General features: G+C 37.8%; 3 protein-coding genes across 11 annotated transcripts in view; all 3 read left to right on the forward strand.

The window, feature by feature from the left end:
- The window catches only part of mctp1b (multiple C2 domains, transmembrane 1b), a 34,008-nt gene extending 31,116 nt beyond the window's left edge, over window positions 1-2,892 (forward strand). For all 9 annotated transcript variants that reach the window (XM_088071530.1, XM_088071531.1, XM_088071532.1 and 6 more), the window contains one exon: window positions 324-2,892. In XM_088071530.1, the coding sequence (XP_087927656.1) occupies window positions 324-395 (72 nt within the window). In that variant the 3' untranslated portion in view covers window positions 396-2,892. The remainder of the gene's footprint in view (window positions 1-323) is intronic.
- LOC148186239 (uncharacterized) lies at window positions 2,800-9,285 on the forward strand. The gene is made up of 5 exons (XM_088071462.1): window positions 2,800-2,803; window positions 6,202-6,315; window positions 6,970-7,042; window positions 7,450-7,517; window positions 9,095-9,285. The coding sequence occupies exons 1-5, from the start codon at window positions 2,800-2,802 to the stop codon at window positions 9,283-9,285; spliced, it is 450 nt and encodes a 149-aa protein (XP_087927588.1).
- LOC121964024 (arrestin domain-containing protein 3-like) lies at window positions 9,208-21,512 on the forward strand. The gene is made up of 8 exons (XM_088070921.1): window positions 9,208-9,626; window positions 14,551-14,632; window positions 15,455-15,602; window positions 16,392-16,494; window positions 16,618-16,874; window positions 17,968-18,121; window positions 18,213-18,367; window positions 19,092-21,512. The coding sequence occupies exons 1-8, from the start codon at window positions 9,347-9,349 to the stop codon at window positions 19,167-19,169; spliced, it is 1,257 nt and encodes a 418-aa protein (XP_087927047.1). The 5' UTR covers window positions 9,208-9,346; the 3' UTR covers window positions 19,170-21,512.
- The last annotated feature ends 330 nt before the right edge of the window (window positions 21,513-21,842 follow it).

Here is a 21,842-nt window from a genome sequence, read left to right on the forward strand (position 1 = left end):
CCAGATGTTTGACATAATGCCACTATGTTTTTATATAAAAATACCACAAAAATGAATTATTTTTAATATACTACATGTTAAATAGACTCTTTTTTTTATGATGAGAGCCTGTTAATGTCAAATAATCACACTCGTACTGCTCTGCACACAAAACGTGCTGTTCATAATCAGGCTATAAGAAATATTATACATTAATATGATTTTATCTGTGTGTGTGTGTGTGTGTGTGTGTGTGTGTGTGTGTGTGTGTGTGTGTGTGTGTGTGTGTGTGTGTGTGTGTGTGTGTGTGTGTGTGTGTGTGTGTGTGTGTGTGTTGCGGGCAGATGCATTACCGTGAGCTGAAGGTTGACCCCGGACAGAGTCCCAACAAACGGCGGAGGATAAACCCGAGCTAGCCGCCGCCCGTCGTCCCTCCTCCGTCCTGTAAACACTGTAAACTACGTTATTTATATATTTCTGTACATTTTGATGATTATGAAAAAGTTGTAACAGTTGAGTTGTTTTTTCTTTTGTTACTGTGGAAAGATTTATTTTCTAAATCTTGTAAAAAAAAAAAAAAGCTGTTAATGTTTTTTAATCACTCCACACACACACACACACACACATGCTCGGTGTGTGTGTGTGTTGTGTGTGTGTGTGTTATGAATGTGTATGTTACACAGAGTATGCATGTATGAAGGTGTGCTGATGTTGCATGGAAATCTTTTTTTTATTTCTTTCAACATTTTTGTGCTGTTTTGAGCTCGATGTCGTTGTCTGATGTTACTTTACAGATAGTTGCATGTTCTCTCTGTTACTCCATGTACTGCAGTATTTATACACCCACTCGGTGAATTATACCTCGTACGAAACAGATCCTCACAACAGTTAGCATGTTGAATTTTACAAACTGTTCCTTCATGTAAAAAAAAAGGAAAATTGCATCAACTGGACTTCAGTCCAAGGCCAGTGTTGCCATGACAACTCAAAATGTTTTTACTCTTAAACATAATTTCCTTTAATATTCTGTTGCTGTTAAAGGGACATTCCACCATTTTTTCACACAGTACAGTTTCAGATAAGAAGTGTCCGTCTGTTCATCCGGTGTATATCGTGTCCTTTGATATCTCAAGAATGCATTGAGGAGATTTCCTCAAATTTGGCACAAACATCCACCTTGACTCAAAAATAGTTTCATTAAATTTTGATGCTCATGGGTCAAAGTTCAAGGTCCTTGTGACCTTGTTTGGCTCATCCTTGTGAATGCAAAATCTCATTAACACCTTGAGGGAATTTCTTCAAATTTGGCACAAACGTACAGTGAGTACTGATTAGAATTTGGTGGTCAAAGGTCACTGCAACTTTGCATCTGTCCCATTCTCGTAAATGCAATATTTCGTTAATACATTGACTTTGACTTTTATTCATACTTGGATTTTCTTTGGCACAAACGTCCTCTTGGACTCAACAATGAACTAATTAGATGTTGGTGGTCAAAGGTCTCTGTGACATTGCATCTGTGTCATTCTCGTTGATACAATTTCTCAAGAACACTTTGAAGGAAGTTCTTAAAATTTGGCACAAACGTCCACTTAGACTCAATGATGAGATGATAAGGATTTGGTGGTCAAAGGTTTAAGGTCACTGTGACCTCACAAAACATGTTCAGAGGTGATATTTCACCTGTGAAAACATTTGTGAAATGTCCTCTGCTTGTCTAAATGGTAGAAAGTAATTCAGGACATGAAGGCAAATTTATCTAAAAAGCACATTTTGGCAACAACGCATTTCAGGATGCTTTAGATAAAATATCAAAAGCCTCGAGACAAAGCTTTAATGATCTCAACAACTACACAACAGTAAACAACAACAAAAGTAAAATCCCTCTTTTACATTAAAGCATGAATCAGAATCATCTCGTGAGATCAGATATAGGAGGGGACATTTTTCTGCACTGAGTACTTTTACTTTTGATACTTTAAGTATATTTTTCTAACAATATTTTCGTACTTTTACTCACACTTTCACATAGGACTGTTACTTGTACCTGAGTACAGTGTGGTATTAGTACTTTTACTTAAATCTGAATACTTCCGTCACCACTGTCTTTAAAGTTGACATGGTTTGCACATTTACACAACAATATCACTTTAATGGTTTACGGATATATTGTCCCAAAAATAATCATATTTTTTAAATTTATCAAAGCAAATATATATTATATTATAACATATATTATAAATGGTATCTGCAGATCTGTGTCCCAACTGAAATTAATGCAGACTATAATGACAAAGCTTTTTCATCTCATTATGACGCGGTAAATGCAAACATTGAAATGAAAAACATAACTGTATAGTTTTTATTTTGATTCCTTTATTTGTTTTTATTTTTTGGTATTTTAAATCTTTATATGCTGCATTTTTCCTGAAAATATCTCAGTAGTTTATTTTTTAATATTAATTTTGCATTTTTTTCTTATTTTCCATTTCTGCAGATGTTAGCGTGTACAGTCAGTCAGTTAATGTGCATTTCTGTCACTGTTCTGCCGTTTATAATCTTTGAGTATTTCATGTTTTTTGGGGTGTGATTTCCTGCATGTCTGTGTAAACCGTCATTTCGTACGTGTCAAAGTGTTTCTGCATGACTGAACATAAAACTATATGCAAAGTGCATTTATGGACACTGAATGTGAAGTTCATCTTAAACTGTGTGTGACGTCCAGATCCACCCGAGCTGCCGCTAACGAGACGCTCTGCACCTTCAATCATCACTTCTGTCATTTCGCACATGACTCTGTTTCTGTTTTCCTGTTGCATCATGGGTATGAACTGCCGAGATTGTAATGACGTCAGGACCGACTGTAACGACTGTGTAGAGTTTGTCTGAGAAAATATATTTCTACACAGATCAGTGTGGCTCTCTGCTTCGTATTTTCATGTAAAAGTGAAGTTAAAGCAGGATTTAATGGGATAAATTGGCAGAAATAATATAATAATTATGTGTTTTTTAGTTAATAATCAGCTGAAAATATGATTTGTTGTGATTTTGTAACCTAAGAATGAGCTGTTTATCTACAAAGGGGTCAAGTCCTCGTCTTTGGAGATCTAGTATGAAACTTTTAACATTAAAATGTCTAAAAACAACAATACCAATGTCCTATGTTAAAGAATTAAAAAAAAAAAAATTAGCATGAAGAATTTTAATCATCAGACACTCATTTGTGATGGGAAACTGCTTTATTCAGTGATTTTACCAGTTTAATTAACCCTTAGGGCCCTCTTTAATATCACACCTGTTCTGTGCACAAAATCAAGCTTTAAAAAATATTATACATTAAAAATTATTTTCTACTTTCACCGAGTTTATTTTAAAGCCAACAACAGTCTTAATCATAAATATCAAATATTCATTAATTTTCTGAATTTTAACCCTGAAAATGCCAGGTTTTGTCATTATGCCATTATGTTTTTAGATGAAAACAAACAAACAAACAAACAAAATAATTATTTTCAATATACTACATGCTAAGAAGATTTTTTTTATTATTAGTATTTTTGGGATGATCACAGCCTGGTTAAAAATAAAAAAGTCAAAATGACAAATTCAGAGTCAAAAGCCCAGAATGACACCCAGAAATAATACAAGTCCTGTTTTTCTGCTCTGATGGCTGTGGGATCAAAAATGTCAGTTTGAATGGGTTTCAATGGAGCATTTTTGGACCTGAACAGTCTGAATGTAACTATTTAGTTTCCACAGTGTATTTTAGACTTATTGTAGGAGCTGAGCTGCAAATTCACTGATTACACTCAAATACACAATCTGGACTACATTTAGGACACATGCATCAACACACACACAGTTATCACAACAGGAAGAAGAAAAGTGTGTAAAATGCACCAAACTCCAAGAATTAAAAACATTATTTTGTGTGTATGAATATTATCAGTTAAAAGTATTAAAATTAGTAGATTTTGTCACTAAAAATATTTATTTGTCTCACTTTTATTTGGAGGGAAATCGTGCTGTTTGTTTCCCATAATGCTCTTGGGGCTGTAAACAGGAAGTAAGTAATGCTGTCATGCGTCCCTTAAGTTAGCGGTGGGCTACAGCTGTTTTTAACCCCAATATGTTCACGTAGTCGTAAATTATCTCCATTAAAATGATGCCGAATTATCTATTAGTTTCTCCTGTTTTCAGTGTACTCGTGAAAGTACAGACAACTATCACTGGAATACTTAAGTACCTGAGAAAACTTAAAAACGTGACTTTTTTTAGGCGGGTTTGGCAGTTACAAGGAGCGTCTTTTTTCTGTGATTTCTTAGCGGATTTATGGACGTTTATTCTGGATGGACATCAGAAAAAAGACATCCTCAGAATATGTAAGTCACCATGAATCCTTAAATTATGTGTTATATCGTTTAATTAGTTATTTTCTTTTAAGGTTTTCATTCATTTTTTTCTTCTTGTATGATTTATTTTCTGCTGGTTTGTTCATTTTTTTCTGTTTTTTATCGTGTATTTTCTCTCAGTTTTCCTTCACCATGTCATATTTTGTCAGTTTGCTATTTTTTTCCACATTTTTATTTCGTAAAGTGCTATTGTGGTGTTATGCTGTTGCATATATCTGCTTCTTCTGCTGCTTATCTGACGCTCACACACACTTCACACAAACCTGTGCTTCATGTGTGAAGTGTGTGTGACGCTCACACACACTTCACACAAACCTGTGCTTCATGTGTGAAGTGTGTGTGACTTCACACAAACCTGTGCTTCATGTGTGAAGTGTGTGTGACGCTCACACACACTTCGTGCTGCAGGTTGTGCAGCACAGTTTTGTCCAGCAGAGGGACTCATGTCCGTTCATTATGTTCAGAAGTTTGGGGGCGATTTTATACTCTGATGAGTCAGGATTTTAAATATTTTATTTTCTCAGCAAACTGTAGAACAGCGCAAGTTTATACACGCTAAATTAAATACATTTATAAATTAATGAATATTTGATATTCATGATTAGATCCGATGTTGGTTAAAAAATCAACTCAATGAAAGTAGAAAGTCATATTATAAGGCATTATATTTTTTCATAGCCTGATTTTGAAAGGCACATTTTGTGTGTTTAACACAGCACAAAAAAATAAAAAATATATAAAAAAAACAGTGTTGCTGCTACATATTGACATATCACAGAATGTGATCATTTAATGAAAATAAATCCAATGGTGGCATCATGACAAAAACCTGGCATTTAAAGGGTTAAAATTCTGAAAATTAAAGAATATTTAATATTTATGATTAGGACTCATGTTGGTTAAAAAACAGCTTTTTCATTGCCTGATTTTGAAAAGTGCATTTCATACACAGAGTGATTGTGTGTGTGTGATATTGAATCGTGCCCTAAGGGTTAAAAACAAGTTTTTTTTCTGCAAACCACAGACTCTTTAAATATTTAGGTCAGACGTGTTGACACTTTGAGTCTCAGCAGCGCTGTGATTACGTTTAGGCACAAAAAACACTTGGCTATTGTTTGGAAAAGATCATGTTTCAACTCATAATACCTACATTTGTCAGCAGGAAACATAGCAAAGTCTTAATTTAAAACAAAAAAAAAACAGCAGCTTTTTGTGTTTCCAGCAGGAAACTCAATCACTCGAAAAAACCCGAAAAAAACAAAACAAAAACTGTTTGATGTGTGAGCTTTAATGCTAAAAAACAAACCACTTTTCACAGAATAGTTTCCTTCTAGACTACACACTAATTTTAATTCTCATATTTTTATTATTATTATATATTTATTTATAATCAGTTTTATTATTTTATTTTTCATAATTCTTATTTTACAGTTTTTTATCATACTGTCTTTTTTTTAATATAATTTACATGCCTCTTATTTTACTATATTCATACATGATTCTGTGTGTAGGGGTCCTCTTCATTATATTATATTATATTAATGGTCTCTTGTTTGGATTGTGTAAATGTTTCAGATTATTAAATTGTATTTATGGTGTCTTCTTTTGTCATTATTAGGAGCAAGTCAGTGATCCATGTCAAAGTTTTATTACTGCTGTTTCTGGTGTTTGAAGGGAACAATTTAATTAAAAAAATAAAATAAACACAAGCTTATTTTCTGCAATGATCCAAAATTCAACTTCAGCGTCGACCGGCAGAAAAACGTCATCTCTGGAGAACTTTACAGAACAAAGCGTTTAACATGACGAGGACGCTGGAGGACGCCGAGGGACGCTGGAGGGACGCTGGAGGACGCCGGAGGACGCCGGAGGACGCTGGAGGACGCCCGGAGGACGCCGAGGATGCTGGGACTCGTGCGGTCAGGTGACAGTCATGAACTGATAACACTCCATGTTATTAAATCATCCATGATGTTTTATATTGGTTTTAATGTCTTATTGTTGAGCAGTGAAGATTTTTCCTCTGAGCGTTTTGAAACGTGAGCTCTGGATTTCTTAAACAAAAAAAAAAAACATGGAAAGAAGGAAACAAGCAACTTGATGAGATGACCCAAAAATTAGAAAGAAAAATGGAAAAATAAAAAACAAAAACAGAATATCAAAAATTATTTTTAAAAAAAATTATGATACTTTTTTATGATATATATTTTAATAAATAAAATTTGGTTTATTAGATTTTACCCCCTTTTTCCAAACATAATTTTATAGATATATAGATATATATATATATATATGTATGTTCGGAGGTTTAAATGCTTGTGAAAGGCAAAAAGTGTCGTCGCTCCAGAGTTATTATGATTATTAATATTATTATTAATTATTATTAATTAAAAGTATTATTAGTAGTAGAATATTATGACTTAGTAATAGCATTATTACTTTGTTACATTACACCTCTATTTTTTAGTTGTTTTAATTATTTAATTCTCCTTGTTTTACTCGTTTGTGTTACGCAGGATGTGATGAAGTTTTATTTTTCTGTTTTTTATTTAAAGTGTTGCTTTGATCCTTTTCACAGGTGAGAGACTCCCAGTGCTCCCAGTGCTCCCATTGCTCCCAGTGCTCCCAGTGCTCCACCTGTTTGTCATCAGGTACGATATTCTTTATTCTACCTCTCTTTTAGTGTCTTACTTTTTCTTTTTTTCCCGTATTTAAAAGTGACATTAGACATATTAGCATTAGACAGTGAGCCCACACTGGAGTCTGTGTTGTATTTTTGTTTAATTCCAGGTGTTTATTATCCTCAGAAGTTACACGTTTAATGTCATTTACATAAATTTTGATTAATTTCATTTCAATACAACAAATAAAAGCAGATAAATCAAATTACTGCCTTTAAATCCTTTTAGATATGACCTGAAATATTACATTTTGGTGTCTAATTACGTTTCCATCGCCAAAAACACTAACAGAAATCATCACCAGAATAAAAGGACATGCACTGTTTTTTTTGACACGGTTGTAGTGAATAATCGCTCGTGTTATTTTTGCCCCGCAGGTCTCGTCTGGTGTCGTCTGTCGGCTCTCAGGTCGCTTCCTTCCTCGTGAAACGACTTCTGCTTCACAGTGAGTTTCTTTCATTTTCTTCACTCTGTGCTTGTTTTTACTCATCGACCTCGTTACCATAGAAACCATCAGAGCTCAGCGTGTCACGCGGGCTCATCTTGAGTAAGAATACATTAGTTTGGACCGCACAAAAAATATTTAAAATGGATTTTTATGCCTCTGTGCCGGCGATAACCGAGGCCGGAAGCATGATGTTTTTGGTTTGTCTGTCTGTTTTACCGTGAACGAACGAATCTCAAAAACACCGTGAAGGAATTTCATGTAGCCCGAACATCATCTTAGACTCAATACGAAGTATCTGCTGGTTAAAGGTCAAGGGTCAAGGTCAGGGTGACTGTAGGTGAGGTGAAATGTTCAGTTTTTCCAGCCGTCACCACAGTGAGTGATGAGACAGGTGAGACAGGTGAGTGATGAGACAGGTGAGACAGGTGAGTGATGAGACAGGTGAGACAGGTGAGTGATGAGACAGGTGAGTGATGAGACAGGTGAGACAGGTGAGTGATGAGACAGGTGAGACAGGTGAGTGATGAGACAGGTGAGACAGGTGAGTGATGAGACAGGTGAGTGATGAGACAGGTGAGACAGGTGAGTGATGAGACAGGTGAGACAGGTGAGTGATGAGACAGGTGAGACAGGTGAGTGATGAGACAGGTGAGTGATGAGACAGGTGAGTGACAGCCTTTTTACTGAAGGGACACAAAACAACAAGAAAAGTACACTGAATATCCCCAAAGACACAAAAAGATCAAATAATTCACAAACTACCCTGAAAGAGACACAAAACAGCCACAAACCTGTCTTTACAGAGAAACAAAACAAAAACATAAAAGACACTGAAATACCTCAAAGAGACACAAAATGACAAAAAAGACACAAACAACAACAAAAAACCCACCAAACTACCTTGGATGGCTTTGTGTGTGTGTGTGTGTGTGTGTGTGTGTGTGTGTGTGTGTGTGTGTGTGTGTGTGTGTGTGTGTGTGTGTTACAGAAAAATATTTTGGGGATTTTTGTACTTTGTCAAGATATTTTTTCTTGTTTCTGTTTTTTTCTTTATTTTTTTCTTATTTTCTGGTAATTTTCTTGTTTTGTTTTTTTTTTTCTAATTTCTTGTTCATTTTTTGGGCCATTTCTTAAGTTGCTCGCTGCCTTCTTCCCATGTTTTTGAAAGAAATCAAGTCAATTTGCTCACCTTTCGAAGGGATAAATATTTTGAAAGTTTTTATGGATATAATACTCCATAATGTACTGGTTCATCTTGAAAGTAAAGTTATCCAATAAATAAATAAAATATGTTTTTAATTGTGGTTGAAGGTATAAAGTAGCAGAAAATGGAAATACTTAATTAGAAACTTTATTTGTAAATGATGAATAATCTCTGCGCGTTTAATGAGAAGCGTTGGGACATGCGGAGACACATCCTCTCTGTGTGTTTAAGTCAGTCATGCGAGAGTGTTTAGTAGTACTACAGGCTGTACTGCGCCTCCTGTGTGTGTGTGTGTGTGTGTGTGTGTCAGTGTGTGAGCAGGCCGGCCGGTCTGTGCGCACATGCTCAGTGAGGTTATTTTTGCGCACAGAGGCTTTAAGAGCGCAGCGGCTGGAGGCAGACGGCAGCAGAGAGCGCGGAGAGACGCAGAGAGAGACACCGGGAGGAGAGCAGCGGGGAGCCGAATCGGCCCATCAGCTGTGCGTCTCCGCCGACCGACGCATGAACCATTACGGACACCGCCGCGGCTCCGGCTCGGTGCTGCTGGGCGCGCGGAGCTAAAGGCGTTTTACGCGCAACCGACTTATTTTTCTACTCTTGTTTTTTTTTATAATCTGTCATCATGGTGCTGGGTAAAGTCAGGGCCCTGGCGATCTACTTTGACAGCCTGAATGAGAACAACCTGCCGGCGTTCTCCGGTGGAGACCTGGTGTCCGGCAGGGTGGTGGTGGAGGTCACCGGCGATGTGCGCGTCAAGAGTCTGGACATCACCGCGAGGGGAGTCGCCAAGGTCCGCTGGACGGAGTCGAGGAACGCCGGAGCCAACACGGCTTACACCCAAAACTACACCGAGGAGGTGGAATACTTGCACCATTACGACACGCTGATAGGAGAAGAGAGAGGTAAGGAGGCACAACATGTCACCGCCAACATGTGTGAGGCTGCAAACTTTATCAAAACGCGCAGGCAAAGCCGAAAACATCCCCCCGATGATGTGAGTGACAGTGGTACTGATGCAACAGCTGATGCGAAAAACCGCTCCTCTGTCCTCACCTCCGAAAAAAAAGAAAAAGAAATCAATTATTTAGTTAATTTAAACAATTTCACATGTTTAAATGATGATTTTTACTCACAAAAAATGATAAATAAAAATGTTTTTGGCACAGTGGCGCTCTGACATCTCAGTCTGCTGCTGCGAGGGGAAAAAGTTCACGTTTGGAAACGCGCGTAAAAAAAACACAAATCGACAACGAAATCGCAAACAAACGAGGTTATTGGCGATGTTTTCTACAACATTGCGTCAAACTGAAGCGGAATTCACAGTTTTACTGATGACATCCTGAAGCGAGCTCGATCAGGCAACTCCCTTTGTTAGAAGCGGTTCAAACCTGTTCAGAAACTGCCAGAGAGGGAGGGAGGGAGGGAGGACCCGCTGACTCTGTGTGTGTGTGTGTGTGTGTGTGTGTGTGTGTGTGTGTGTGTGTGTGTGTGTGTGTGTGTGTGTGTGTGTGTGTGTGTGTGTGTGTGTACACTAACATCTCAGCTGCTGGTTCACTTCCTCCACCTGTGTGTTGTTCTGTTAAACTTGTAAAACATGATGCAAATAAAAGGAGAGGACAGTTATATGCAGGCAGAGGCACGATGACAGTGTTCCCAGTGCTCCCAGTATCACCTGTGTTCCCAGTATGTGGGTCAGACTGTCAGTGACACTCTTGTTATCAGCTCGGCTGTGTTTGGGACTTGACCTCAGGACTGTGCGTCCGTGAGATTATTTGAGGGATTAGAGACTGAGAGACCCGTTTGGACGTCATGAAGAAGAAGAAGGATCATGGACGTGTTTCTGAGATGCCTTTTATTAACCTCTGACACCTGAGGAAACTTACTTTCAAAAACTAGGGGGAAAAATGAGAAACTTGGCAAGAAATTTTCCGAACACTGCAAAAAAAACAAAAAAACCCATAAATAAATAAAAAATAAAATAAAAGAATAGTAAAAGGTGATGAGGAGATGATCTGAAAAAAATAGCTGGATATTAGATGTGATAAAATATGGAGGAAAAATATCAGAAAAAATATTTATTTAAATCATGATAATGTAAAAGGAAATATTTTTTTTCACTTTCTTGGGGTCGTTTTTGTTTCTTTTTTGTTTTTTTACTTTTTGTCTTATTTTCAGGTAATTTTCTTGTAACCTTTTACTAATTTCTGGAAAAGAAAAAACACTCGAGCAACTATAAATACACACACTCACACACATATATACACTTAACGATGTGTGGGTGTCGGGGTCAAAGGTCAAGAAGTGGTAAAATGATGACGCCATCGATGCTTCAATTTTTAGGATTGAATTTAAAGTTCAAACAAGAAGGAAATGCCGTATGACTCTACAAACCACAAATACGACAAAAACAGCAGCACTGTTTAAGATTTATAGACTCGTCTTTGTACTTTCAGCTGATTTTTGTGCACGAAATTTGGGTCTTTTGTATGGAACCACTGATCTTTCTCCTGCAATAATAATAATAATAATAACTTATGCAATACCTTTAAAAGCAAAGTTTACAAAGTGTTTTGACGAACAAAGCGAAAGCAGAAATGGGAAATCTAGAAGGCAACAGAAACAGAAAACAGTCCCAGTGAGCAGAAACAAGACAAAACCAAAGTAGAGTTACGATAAATTTAAGACCAAAAATAACAGGAAATAATAAATAAAACATGAATAAAAGGGGTTAAAATAAATACAAATTTAAAGGAAATAAATATAATAAAATATTAAATAAAATAATAAAATAAAATTAATAAAATTAAGGTAGCAAGAAAATCATAGAACAGAAATGCCAAGCAAAGTCGAACAGTAATATTAATAATGTTAATTAATCAAATAATCTATTACTTTTTTTTAAACAATGATGACAAAATGTTTGTGTTTTACTGACACAAAAATAAAACAAAAAAACTTTGTCACTCAAATGAACATGTACTGACCTCGAGGAGACTCAAAAAGACCACAAAGAGACACAAACAGTCTAGAAAAAGATGCAAAGAAACTTCACAGAGACACAAAATAAGTACAAAAACAGGCTAAACAACCACAAAGAGACACAAAGCAACAAAAAAAGACACAAAATTATCTTATAGAGACACAAAACAACCTAAAATATAACCAAATTACCTAAAAGAGACTCATAATAACCAAATTATACACAAACCTCCCAGAAAGAGACACAAAACTACTAAAATACAACACAAAATGATAAAAAAGACATACAGTTACCTCAAAGAGACACAAAATGATCAAACAAGACAACAACTACCTCAAAAGGATTAACAGCAACCACAAAGAGATACAAAAAGACACAAAACAACCACAAACTACACTGAATAACCTTAAATGGACACAAAATAACCAAATAATTTACAAAATACCTAAAAAGAGACACAAAAGTATAAGAAGACAAAAAATACACAAAATCATCTCAAAAAAACACAAAGAACCACAAGGAGATGTAAAAAGACACAAAATTATCTTAAAGAGACACAAAACAACTACAAAAAGACAAAAAAATAACAAAAAGACACAAAATCATCTCAAAGAGACACAAAAAGGAAACAAAAAGACACAAAACAACCAAATAATTCACAAACCTCCCAGAAAGAGACACACGACAACTATAAGAAGACACAAAATGACAAAAAAAGACACAAAATTCCCTCAAAGAGACACAAAAAAGTACTAAGAGCCACCTCAGATTGTCTTCAGATTACAGTAATAATCTGGCTGTTCACATTAGGACAACTAGTGATTATTTTTATTCTCAGTACATCCACAGTTTCCCAAACTCTAAATTTCCGTCTTCAGATATTTTGTTTAACATTCCAGCTTTTAAAAAACAACATAAAAATATTCAGTTTAATATCACATGAAACAAAGACAAACGACGAGTTTTTGTTGTTTCTGCTTGAAAAAAGTTTGAGTAAACTTTGAGTACTGACTTTGTATAAAAACGATGCAGTTTATTTATTTCCTGTGCGTATTTTGGGTATAAATGTGCAGACGGAATAACAAGAATAACGAGAATAAAACGATCCGAGTGTAAAACATGTTTTTTTTTTTTTCTGTCATCACTAGTTCGCGTGAGAGTTTCAGGTACCTGTTAGTTCACTGTGAGATCAGGACACCCTTCCTCCCTCCTCCTCCTCCTCCTTTCATGCCACACACCACATGGCTGTATTAATGTGGGCAGGGGCTTGTCGGGGCTGCACCAATCAGAGCACAGCGTGCGGTGCATGTCACGCTCTCCTCCAATGGGGAGCCGAGTTGTAATGCGTGCGTTGGAGTTTCCAGCTGAAGGAAGCTGCTCAGTCTGGTTCATACCGGTCTGCTCCTGCTCCACTCTGAGTGTGTGTGTGTGTGTGTGTGAGCTCTCACACACACACACACACACACACACACACACACACACACACACACACTCTCTCAGGGTTTCTGACAGCTCTGAGGCCAGACAGACTGACACAGAGTGCTGAGGTGGCAGGAAGTTGCCTGCAGACGTTTATTCTGAAAGTCAAACACAAACACTGCAGGCGGAGAGGAGGAAGTGGACGGAGGTCGTGTTTTTTCTCCCGCTGGGTGTGTTTTTGCTTCAGCAGCTCGTCGCCCCTGACAGCACTCTGTTTCTGCTAAAGTACTGCAGTAAAAATACACCAGTGTGTCAGTGTTTTCAAATATGAAGTGGCTTTTATTGTGATTATCAGGGTTCAAACAAGGATTTAAAGGGAGAGCTCTTTTTGTTTATGAAGTTATATTTAAGAACTTTTTCAAAGACCAAAAAAAAACGTCCACAACGACCACAAGAAAAAATGACAAAAAACAAAAATACACAAAATGACGTCAAAGAGACAAAGAATAATTTCATGACATAAAAAAACCCCAAAATATATACAGAAAAGAACAAAAAGACTCAAAATGATCAAAAATATACAAAATTACACAAAATAGTTACAAAACATCTAGAAAGACATTCAAAACAACACAATGTGTACTGTATATGTACAACTGTTTTATTTCATTTATTGGTTATATTTTGTGTTATTTATTTCTCACATTTTCTGTTATTTAATTTATTGATTATATTTTGTAATATTTAATTTATTAATCACGTTTTGTATTATTTTATGTGTGTAATTTTGTAATATCTTATCAAAGTCTTCTGAGAAATACAGCCGTGTTTTTGTAGCATCTGTGGAGGAAAATTTCCTGGATAAATTCAAGTCTAAAATTGACCAAAAAAAAAAAATCTTTATTTTATTATCGTCCATTTTTGGTTATTTATTTAAAAAAATCAGAAACATTTCAGTCGGAAAAAATAAACAGCACAGCATTTATACTAAAATAATGTACTTAAATACAGATTTGAGGTACTCAGGTACCCAGTTTCTACTTCTGCTCCACATTTTCTCACAGCTTTAGGTTTTTTTTCAAATTCAGATTTTTTCAGATTTTTCACTACTTTTTCAACCCAAATAAATCAAAAATTGTGGGAAAAAAAGTCCAAAATGTCCCTTGGAGTTTGAGAAGACGTCTTCATGTTGTTGGTTTTGTCCGACCAAGATGTCAAAACCCCGAAATAAAGTGAGCGAAGCAGGAGATCTTTTTCCGAACACGTTCGTCCGGTCTCCTCCTTCATGCCTCGAACAGCTGGAGCTTTCTGCTCCGAGCAGAGCGCGTCGTGTGATACGACGCGTCGTGTGATACGACGCGTCGTGTGATACGACACGATGTGCGATTGCGTTTGCAGCATTTGGAAACGTGTTCTTTGTGTTTCAGACGAGGACTGTCCAGAGGAGGGTCTGACCGTTCTGCCCGCCGGCTTACACGAGTTCGCCTTCAGCTTCAACCTGCCTCAGATGTGAGTGCCACTTATTTTATTTTTTATTTTTATTTTTTTAAGGTACTTTACATTTTATTTATTCTACTTTAAACTTCTCCACCTCATCTCAGTGGAAAATATTTTACTTTTTACCAGATTTTTTTTTAGTGAGAGCCTCTTTACAGATCAAACTTTGATACGAAAACATGAAAAAAGCGTATAAAATGCAGCGCTTTTAACATTTAGGACAGTGGTTCCCGGCTTTTTTGACCTGTGACCTTTTAAAATAAAGTCGTCTTTCAGCTCTGGAAACACATTCTCAGTTTGCGCATTAACCCTTAGGGACTGTTTGGTGCATTTAACGCGTTGGTTAAAAAAATACACTCAATGAAAGTGGAAAATTATATTAATGTATAATATTTTTTAAAGCTTGATTTTGAAAAGTGCATTTTTTTATGCAGAGCGTTTCGAGTGTGTGCGATATTAAAGTGGGCCTTATGGTTAAAATAAACAAAGAAAAACATCAGAAATTAAAGAACAGATTTAAAAAAAAAAACGTCAAAATATCTTAACTCTAAGCTGTAAAAGCAAAGTCACAGAAAATCAGATATCAGTTTACTGCGCAGTCAGTACGTTTACTGCTGATACTTGAAGTATATTTTGCTGGTAGTACCTGATAGTATTTGAGGAGGATTTTGAATGCGGGGCTTTAAATTCACATTGTTGATTTGGCACTTTTACTGAAGTAAAGTATCCGAGTACTGCTTCCACTCCTTTAGCCTTATACTCATGTACAGCTCTGCACCACTGACGGCCTCCTGGTTTTTTTTTTCGTGTTTTCTGCCCGCGTCTGTGTTTCAGGGCTCTGGCCACTTCGTTCGAGGGGAAGCACGGCAGCGTGAGGTACTGGGTGAAAGCTGAGCTGCACCGTCCGTGGCTGCTGCCGGTCAAAGTCAAGAAAGAGTTCATTGTGTTCGAGCACATCGACATCAACACGCCGCTGCTGCTGGTACGACACACTGCATACACACTCACTGCACACACTGCACACACACTGCACACTCTAAACACACACTGCATACACACTCACTGCACACACTGCACACACACTGCACACTGTACACTCTAAACACACACTGCATACACACTCACTGCACACTGCACACACACTCACTGCACACTGTACACACACTGCACACTGCACACATACTGCACACATTCTACACACTGCACACATACTGCATACACACTCTACACACTGCACACACACTGCACACTGTACACTGAACACACACTGCACACACTCTACACACTGCACACACACTGCACACTGTACACACGGCTCACACAGTGCACACACTGCATACACACACACACAGCACGCACACTGCACACACATTGTATACAAACACACACACACACACGAACACACTGCACACTCTACACATGGCACACACAAACACACACACACACACTACACTGTACACAGAGCACACAACGCACACATACTGCACAAACATTGCACACACACTAAACAAACAATGCAAACACACTGCACACACACTGTACACACACTTCACACTCTGCATACGCACTTCACACACTGCACACATAATATACAAACATTGCACACACAGCTGTTTTTTTTCTAAAATTTGACTAAAATCGTGCCGTTAAGGAACCCTTAAAAAGTCTTAAATCTAACGCGCTTTACGCTGTAGGAACTCGGTGTCAGTCTTCTCCTCTAATCGTTTCCCGAAACGTTCCTGTCCGTTGACTGCGCTGATTGTGTGTTCAGGCTCCTCAGGCGGGCACGAAGGAGAAAACTCTGTGCTGCTGGTTCTGCGCGTCGGGCCCGATCTCCCTCAGTGCCAAGATTGAGCGAAAGGGCTACACACCAGGTGAGACGTCCGTCCTCCCGCCCGCTCACACTCTTTTTCTTCTTCTTCTCCTTTGGCTCTTTTCACTCACTTCCCTTCTCTCTCTCAGTCCGACAGACTGATCTCTTCTCCCTTCTCTCCAAGGCGAGTCGATCCAAATCTTCGCCGAGGTGGAGAACTGTTCGTCCCGGGTCGTGGTGCCCAAAGCCGCCCTGTACCAGACCCAGACCTTCTTCGCTAAAGGCAAAGGAAAGCAGATCCAGCAGCTGGTGTCCAACCTGAGAGGAGACCCTCTGCCGCAGGGGAAGAGCCAGAGCTGGGAGGGCAAGCTGCTCAAGATCCCCCCGGTGTCCCCGTCCATCCTCGACTGTCCCATCATCAGAGTGGAGTACGCGCTCATGGTGAGTCTCCGGACCCAACGTGCTCCTCAAAAACATCTCATTTATGAGCTACGAGCACACTCATTTATGCAACAGGTTTTGGCTCTCTACAGCGTGTAAAAACCCTGAGAGTTTACTCTATTCATGCTATTTATACATCTATAATGCATTATAACACATTATGAACATACACACTATAATGCATTATAACACATTATGAACATACACACTATAATGCATTATAACACATTATGAACATACACACTATAATACATTATAACACATTATGAACATACACACTATAATGCATTATAACACATTATGAACATACACACTATAATGCATTATACTCCCTCTACAGTGCCGCATAATCATAATTAGAAGCACTCATGATTATTTATAGTGTTGATAAAAAAGAATCAGAACTCATTATGATGCCAATGACTATAATGAATTATGAATATACTAATAATGTGTTATAGTGTGCATGTAGTTATAAACAAAAAACAAAGCAAAAAAAAAAAGAAAGTAAAACAAAAAATATAAAGCAACAGCTGACCAAAAAAAAAAGCTTAAAAATTGTAATAAATTTGTAAAATAATTTTAAAACTATAATTGTGAATATAGTTAACATATTCTGGAACTTATTTAAAAATATCTTACAGATAAAAAGAAAAAAATATTGAATTTTTAGCTCTTTCTTCCTTGCTTATTTTCAGATAATTTTCTCGTTACTTTTTTTCACTAATTTCTTGTTGATGTTTTCAGGTAAGTTTTTCACATTTTTTTACTAATTTTTTTGTGCTTAGTTTTAGATAATTTTCTTGTAACTTTTACTCATTTGTTTCAATACTTCCTGAGTCAATTTCAATTTTTTGGCACATTTCTTTTACGCTGCTCGTGACCCTTTTTTTGAAAGAAATCAAAGGGTAAAAGTACAAAGTGTTTCTTCTTCGTGTGTCTCGTAGAGCGCGTACCAGGCTGTTTATTGTTCTTTAGGTTGTGTGTACATAAAAATACTGGCTGATGTGAACCGGTCCAACAGGTTCGAGATTAAAACGTTCCTCTTCTTCCTGTAATGATGTTTTCCTAAACGCTCCCTGTCCGTCTGCAGGTGTACGTGGACGTCCCGGGCGGGTTGAATCTGTCTCTGTCGTTGCCGTTGGTGATCGGGACCATACCTCTGCACGCCTGCGCCACCCGCACCTCCAGCATCAGCAGCAACTGCAGCACCCTGAGCTGGCTGGGCCTGTCGGAGCGGCCGGAGGGTGAGCGCAGTAAACACGCGCGCGTTCACTTGGCGCGTTCTCGCCGCGTTTGGGATTCTCTGACGCTCGTTTTGTTTTGTTTTTTTTGCAGCTCCGCCAAGTTACAGCGATCTGGCGATATCAGAGTCCCACAGGCGAGATTGTCTGCACGGCTGTGATAGGTCTGACGGGGAGGGAGAGGAGCAGGGCGCTCTGCTGACGTACATCACAGAGTTCAGATATCTGCCCCCGCCACTCTACTCCGAGGTACAACACACACACACACACACACACACACACACACACACACACACACACACACACACACATATACACACTCAAAACATAGTACAAAATGTCCTGTAAACGTGCAGTAAAAAAAAAAAAAAATTTTACTAAAGATGCAGTTAAAGAGTACGAGGATGCCATGAAAAGTACACAAAACAATCACTAAAATACAGAAAGAGTATACCAAATATCCTGTAAATATGCAGTGAAATAATATACAAAATATGCAATTATAATGCAGTAAAACACTATAAAAATAAAATATAAACATGCCTTAAAAAGTAAACAAAATATGTAAATTACACTCAAACAAAAGAAGAAATTACCCAAAACATGTAAGAAAATTACTGAAAAAGTAAATTTAAATAAATAAATGAAGGAAAAAAAGAAAAAAGTGAAGAAAATAAACAAGACTTGGAAAAAGTGCTTAAAAATTATAATAATTCTGACATCATGACAAAACCTTTACATTTCTGAAAATTTTAACATATTTCATTTTTATGATTAGGACTGATGTTGGTTAAATAATTAACAAAATGTAGTGTATAAAATAATATTAATATATAATATTTTTCAAAGCTTTATTTTTTTAAAGTGTATTTTGTGTGCAGAGTGAGTGTGTGTGAGGGTTAAATACGTGTTTATATTTACTGCTCCATCAGCAGCCTGTAAACATGTGTCTGTCCCCCCCCCGTCCCCTCAGGTGGACCCTTACCCCGACCCCGTGGAGGTGTGCGGCACCGCGGACGTCAGGAGGCCCGACACGTGTCCGTCCCGCTGAGGAGAGCCGCTGAGCTCCTTCTGCACAAACTCGACACCGTCACTCTTGGCTCCGGCCAGCTTCTCACCGGATTAAATATCACCATAAATCAGGCCGGACCCCCCCCCCCGACCCGGGCCGGGGGGGTCAGCCGAGAGGATTCGGTGATCATTGACATGTGGACCAGGGAGCCGTGCTGGATCCTCCGTCTCCTGAGCTCGAGGCAAACGCACCACTGTATGACTCTGCCGGGCCGGTGGTCGGACGCCTTCCTCCTCCTGCCTCACCGTGAATTTTGCACATAACCGTGATTACTGTTTTTCTGTCGGTGGTTTTATATACTGCAGATCGCCGCGGGCCTATATGCTACAGTAGATTCTGTCCACAGACGTTAACGGCGTTGTACTCTTCTGATCTAACGGGCACATTTATAACAGCACAAAAGCTGTTTTCAGTCGCTTCTGGGGGCCTGCAGGTGTCGCTGTCACTAACTTCAGGTGGAAAATGTCATTTTCTGTGAGACAAAGCAAAAATGTTTCTGATGATTAATAGAGAACAGGATCGTGACAGGGAGCAGCGCAATGCATTGTGGGACTTTGTGTCACAAAAGCTATCAAGTGACTCAGAGATGACTTTTTTTTTGTTCCCTTGTCAAAAAGCCAACAGGATTTTTCCATTGGATTTAAGATTATTGCAGAAAATTATAATAATTTTATTTATGTAGCACCTTGAAAAACAGATTACAAAAAACAAACCACGGTCACATGACGATGGTTTCTGCATGAAACCACCATTTCAATCAAAAAACGCATTCAAAACCCGTTGACTTCACGTTGAGGGAACCGGAGGAGCTGAGATGCGAACAGATTTCCAGGTTTTAGGACTCATTTCTGGGCTTCTCTGTTGTAGAGACGCAGTTCACCAGCTGGTGGCGGAAATGCACCAAAACGTTGTTAAACAAGAATAAAATATACAAACATCCAGTTATAAAGCATTATAATGCATGCAAAGCCATTAATAAACTTCTGAAATGTTCGAAAGTGTCGGTGCTCGCTCCAAAAACAAGGTGTGAAAACTTGTCCAGAAAAGTTACATTTGGCAGCTTGTTGAGATCACCCCACCGCTCCTCGTCTAAATACGGATCGACGCCGTTTAACCATTTGAATCCAGGATCGTCTTGTGTCATGTTCGGACGCCTTTCACAAGAGTTAAAACGTTTTGCAGCCGGAGCAAATTGTTTTGATGTCTTTTTAAAACACGACTAAAAAAGAGCAACTTGGAAAGAAATTAGGAAAAAGTGACAAGAAATGGACTGAAAATTTAAAAAAAACAAACAAAAAAAAGAAATAAAAGAGAAAAAGATTTTAAAAAATGCTTAGCAGAAAATGATAATTTCATTATATTTATATATTTAAAGTTAATTACATTTCCGTTTTTAGCTATTTTTTCTTGATTTTTTTTAACCATTTTCTTTTCATTTCTTGTGCGCTAATTTTTAGGATTTTTTTTATTTTACTAATTCCTTGCTAATTTTGGGTGATTCCTTGTGACGTTGCTCATTGCCTTCCTCGCTGTTTAAATTGAGATTAAGCCAATTTGCTCAGGTTTTAAGGGTTAATTCCTTTCGTTTTCTTTCTTTTCTTCAGCTTCTCTCAGTCAGGGATGTTGCATTTGCTTTTCTTCTGCATTTTTCTGACAGATTGCAACGCCAGCTTTTAGGTGCGTACCGCCACCTGCCGCTCCGGATTCCTGTTTATTTTGGAGAAACGTGCCCTAAAGAGTGCCCACAATGCATTGCGCCATGACGTCGTCGCCTGTTCTCTATTGAAACGACCACCTCGAGCACTTAAGTCAAGCTCAAATTGCGTGTGAATGTGTGTGTATGAGTGTGTCTGAAGGGTGTGTGTGTTGGTTTAAACGACCAGGTGTGAAGGGTGTGAACGGCGTGAACGGTGTGAACGGCGTGAACGGCGTGAACCCGGACAGGGTCTCGAGAAAAAAAGCACAACTCCGACCAACCAAGAAAAAGTACCACAAGTCGCCTGTCGGTTTCTGCTCTGAACGGAAAGCTTCTCTCGCTGTCGATTTTTTTAAGAAGCTTCGTGCTCACGAAAAAAAAAATTAAATGGCAAAGAAAGCATAAAAGATAAAAATGTTTACAGATGAATATATCAAATTGAGAATGTTGTTCAAACACGACTTCTTCCACCTAAAACTTTAAAGTGCAATATATTTTTGTATTTGTGATTTTTTTGCACTAGTTTTTCATATACTCTGTTGCTGTTTTATTCCATTTCTGTGCATTATATATATTATTGTCTTGATCAACTTTTGATAAAATAAAAACTTTATTTTATAAAATAATGACATGTTTGCTGTGTTTTTATTTATGAAATTTTCTTAATTTGTGTTGGTGTTACAGATTCAACAACTTTCAAGGGTTTAAATGTTTATTTGTTGCAAATTAACATTGTTAGATCAATTAGAAATGATAAAAATACGCTTATGGTACAACTATATACTGCAAACATAGGCTAAAAAGTCCCTGTTTGGTCCCTCTAAATCAGGACTCGAAGATTTAATGTCATACATGCATAAAGCTGAAGAAGTGAAGAGTCAGATTTAACAGGATTCGGGGGTTAAACAGTTTATTTGTTGCAAAGAAAGTCCATAAAACCATGAAATCATGGAAAA

This window comes from Plectropomus leopardus, chromosome 20 (assembly GCF_026936395.1).
Source record: "Plectropomus leopardus strain MGB_pleo_1.0 chromosome 20, ASM2693639v1, whole genome shotgun sequence".
NCBI classification, from domain to species: domain Eukaryota; kingdom Metazoa; phylum Chordata; class Actinopteri; order Perciformes; family Serranidae; genus Plectropomus; species Plectropomus leopardus.

What these genes read in the sequence shown, in the direction of transcription:
- LOC148186239 (XM_088071462.1), top strand. An exon ending in CTCCACCTGTTTGTCATCAG is followed by an intron (nt 7,043 to 7,449) that starts GTACGATATTCT and finishes TTTGCCCCGCAG; the next exon opens with GTCTCGTCTGGTGTCGTCTG. An exon ending in GAAACGACTTCTGCTTCACA is followed by an intron (nt 7,518 to 9,094) that starts GTGAGTTTCTTT and finishes TTTTGCGCACAG; the next exon opens with AGGCTTTAAGAGCGCAGCGG.
- LOC121964024 (XM_088070921.1), top strand. Translation starts at nt 9,347, where the DNA reads ATGGTGCTGGGTAAAGTCAGGGCCCTGGCGATCTACTTTGACAGCCTG. An exon ending in TCAACACGCCGCTGCTGCTG is followed by an intron (nt 15,603 to 16,391) that starts GTACGACACACT and finishes TTGTGTGTTCAG; the next exon opens with GCTCCTCAGGCGGGCACGAA. An exon ending in CCCCGCCACTCTACTCCGAG is followed by an intron (nt 18,368 to 19,091) that starts GTACAACACACA and finishes CCGTCCCCTCAG; the next exon opens with GTGGACCCTTACCCCGACCC.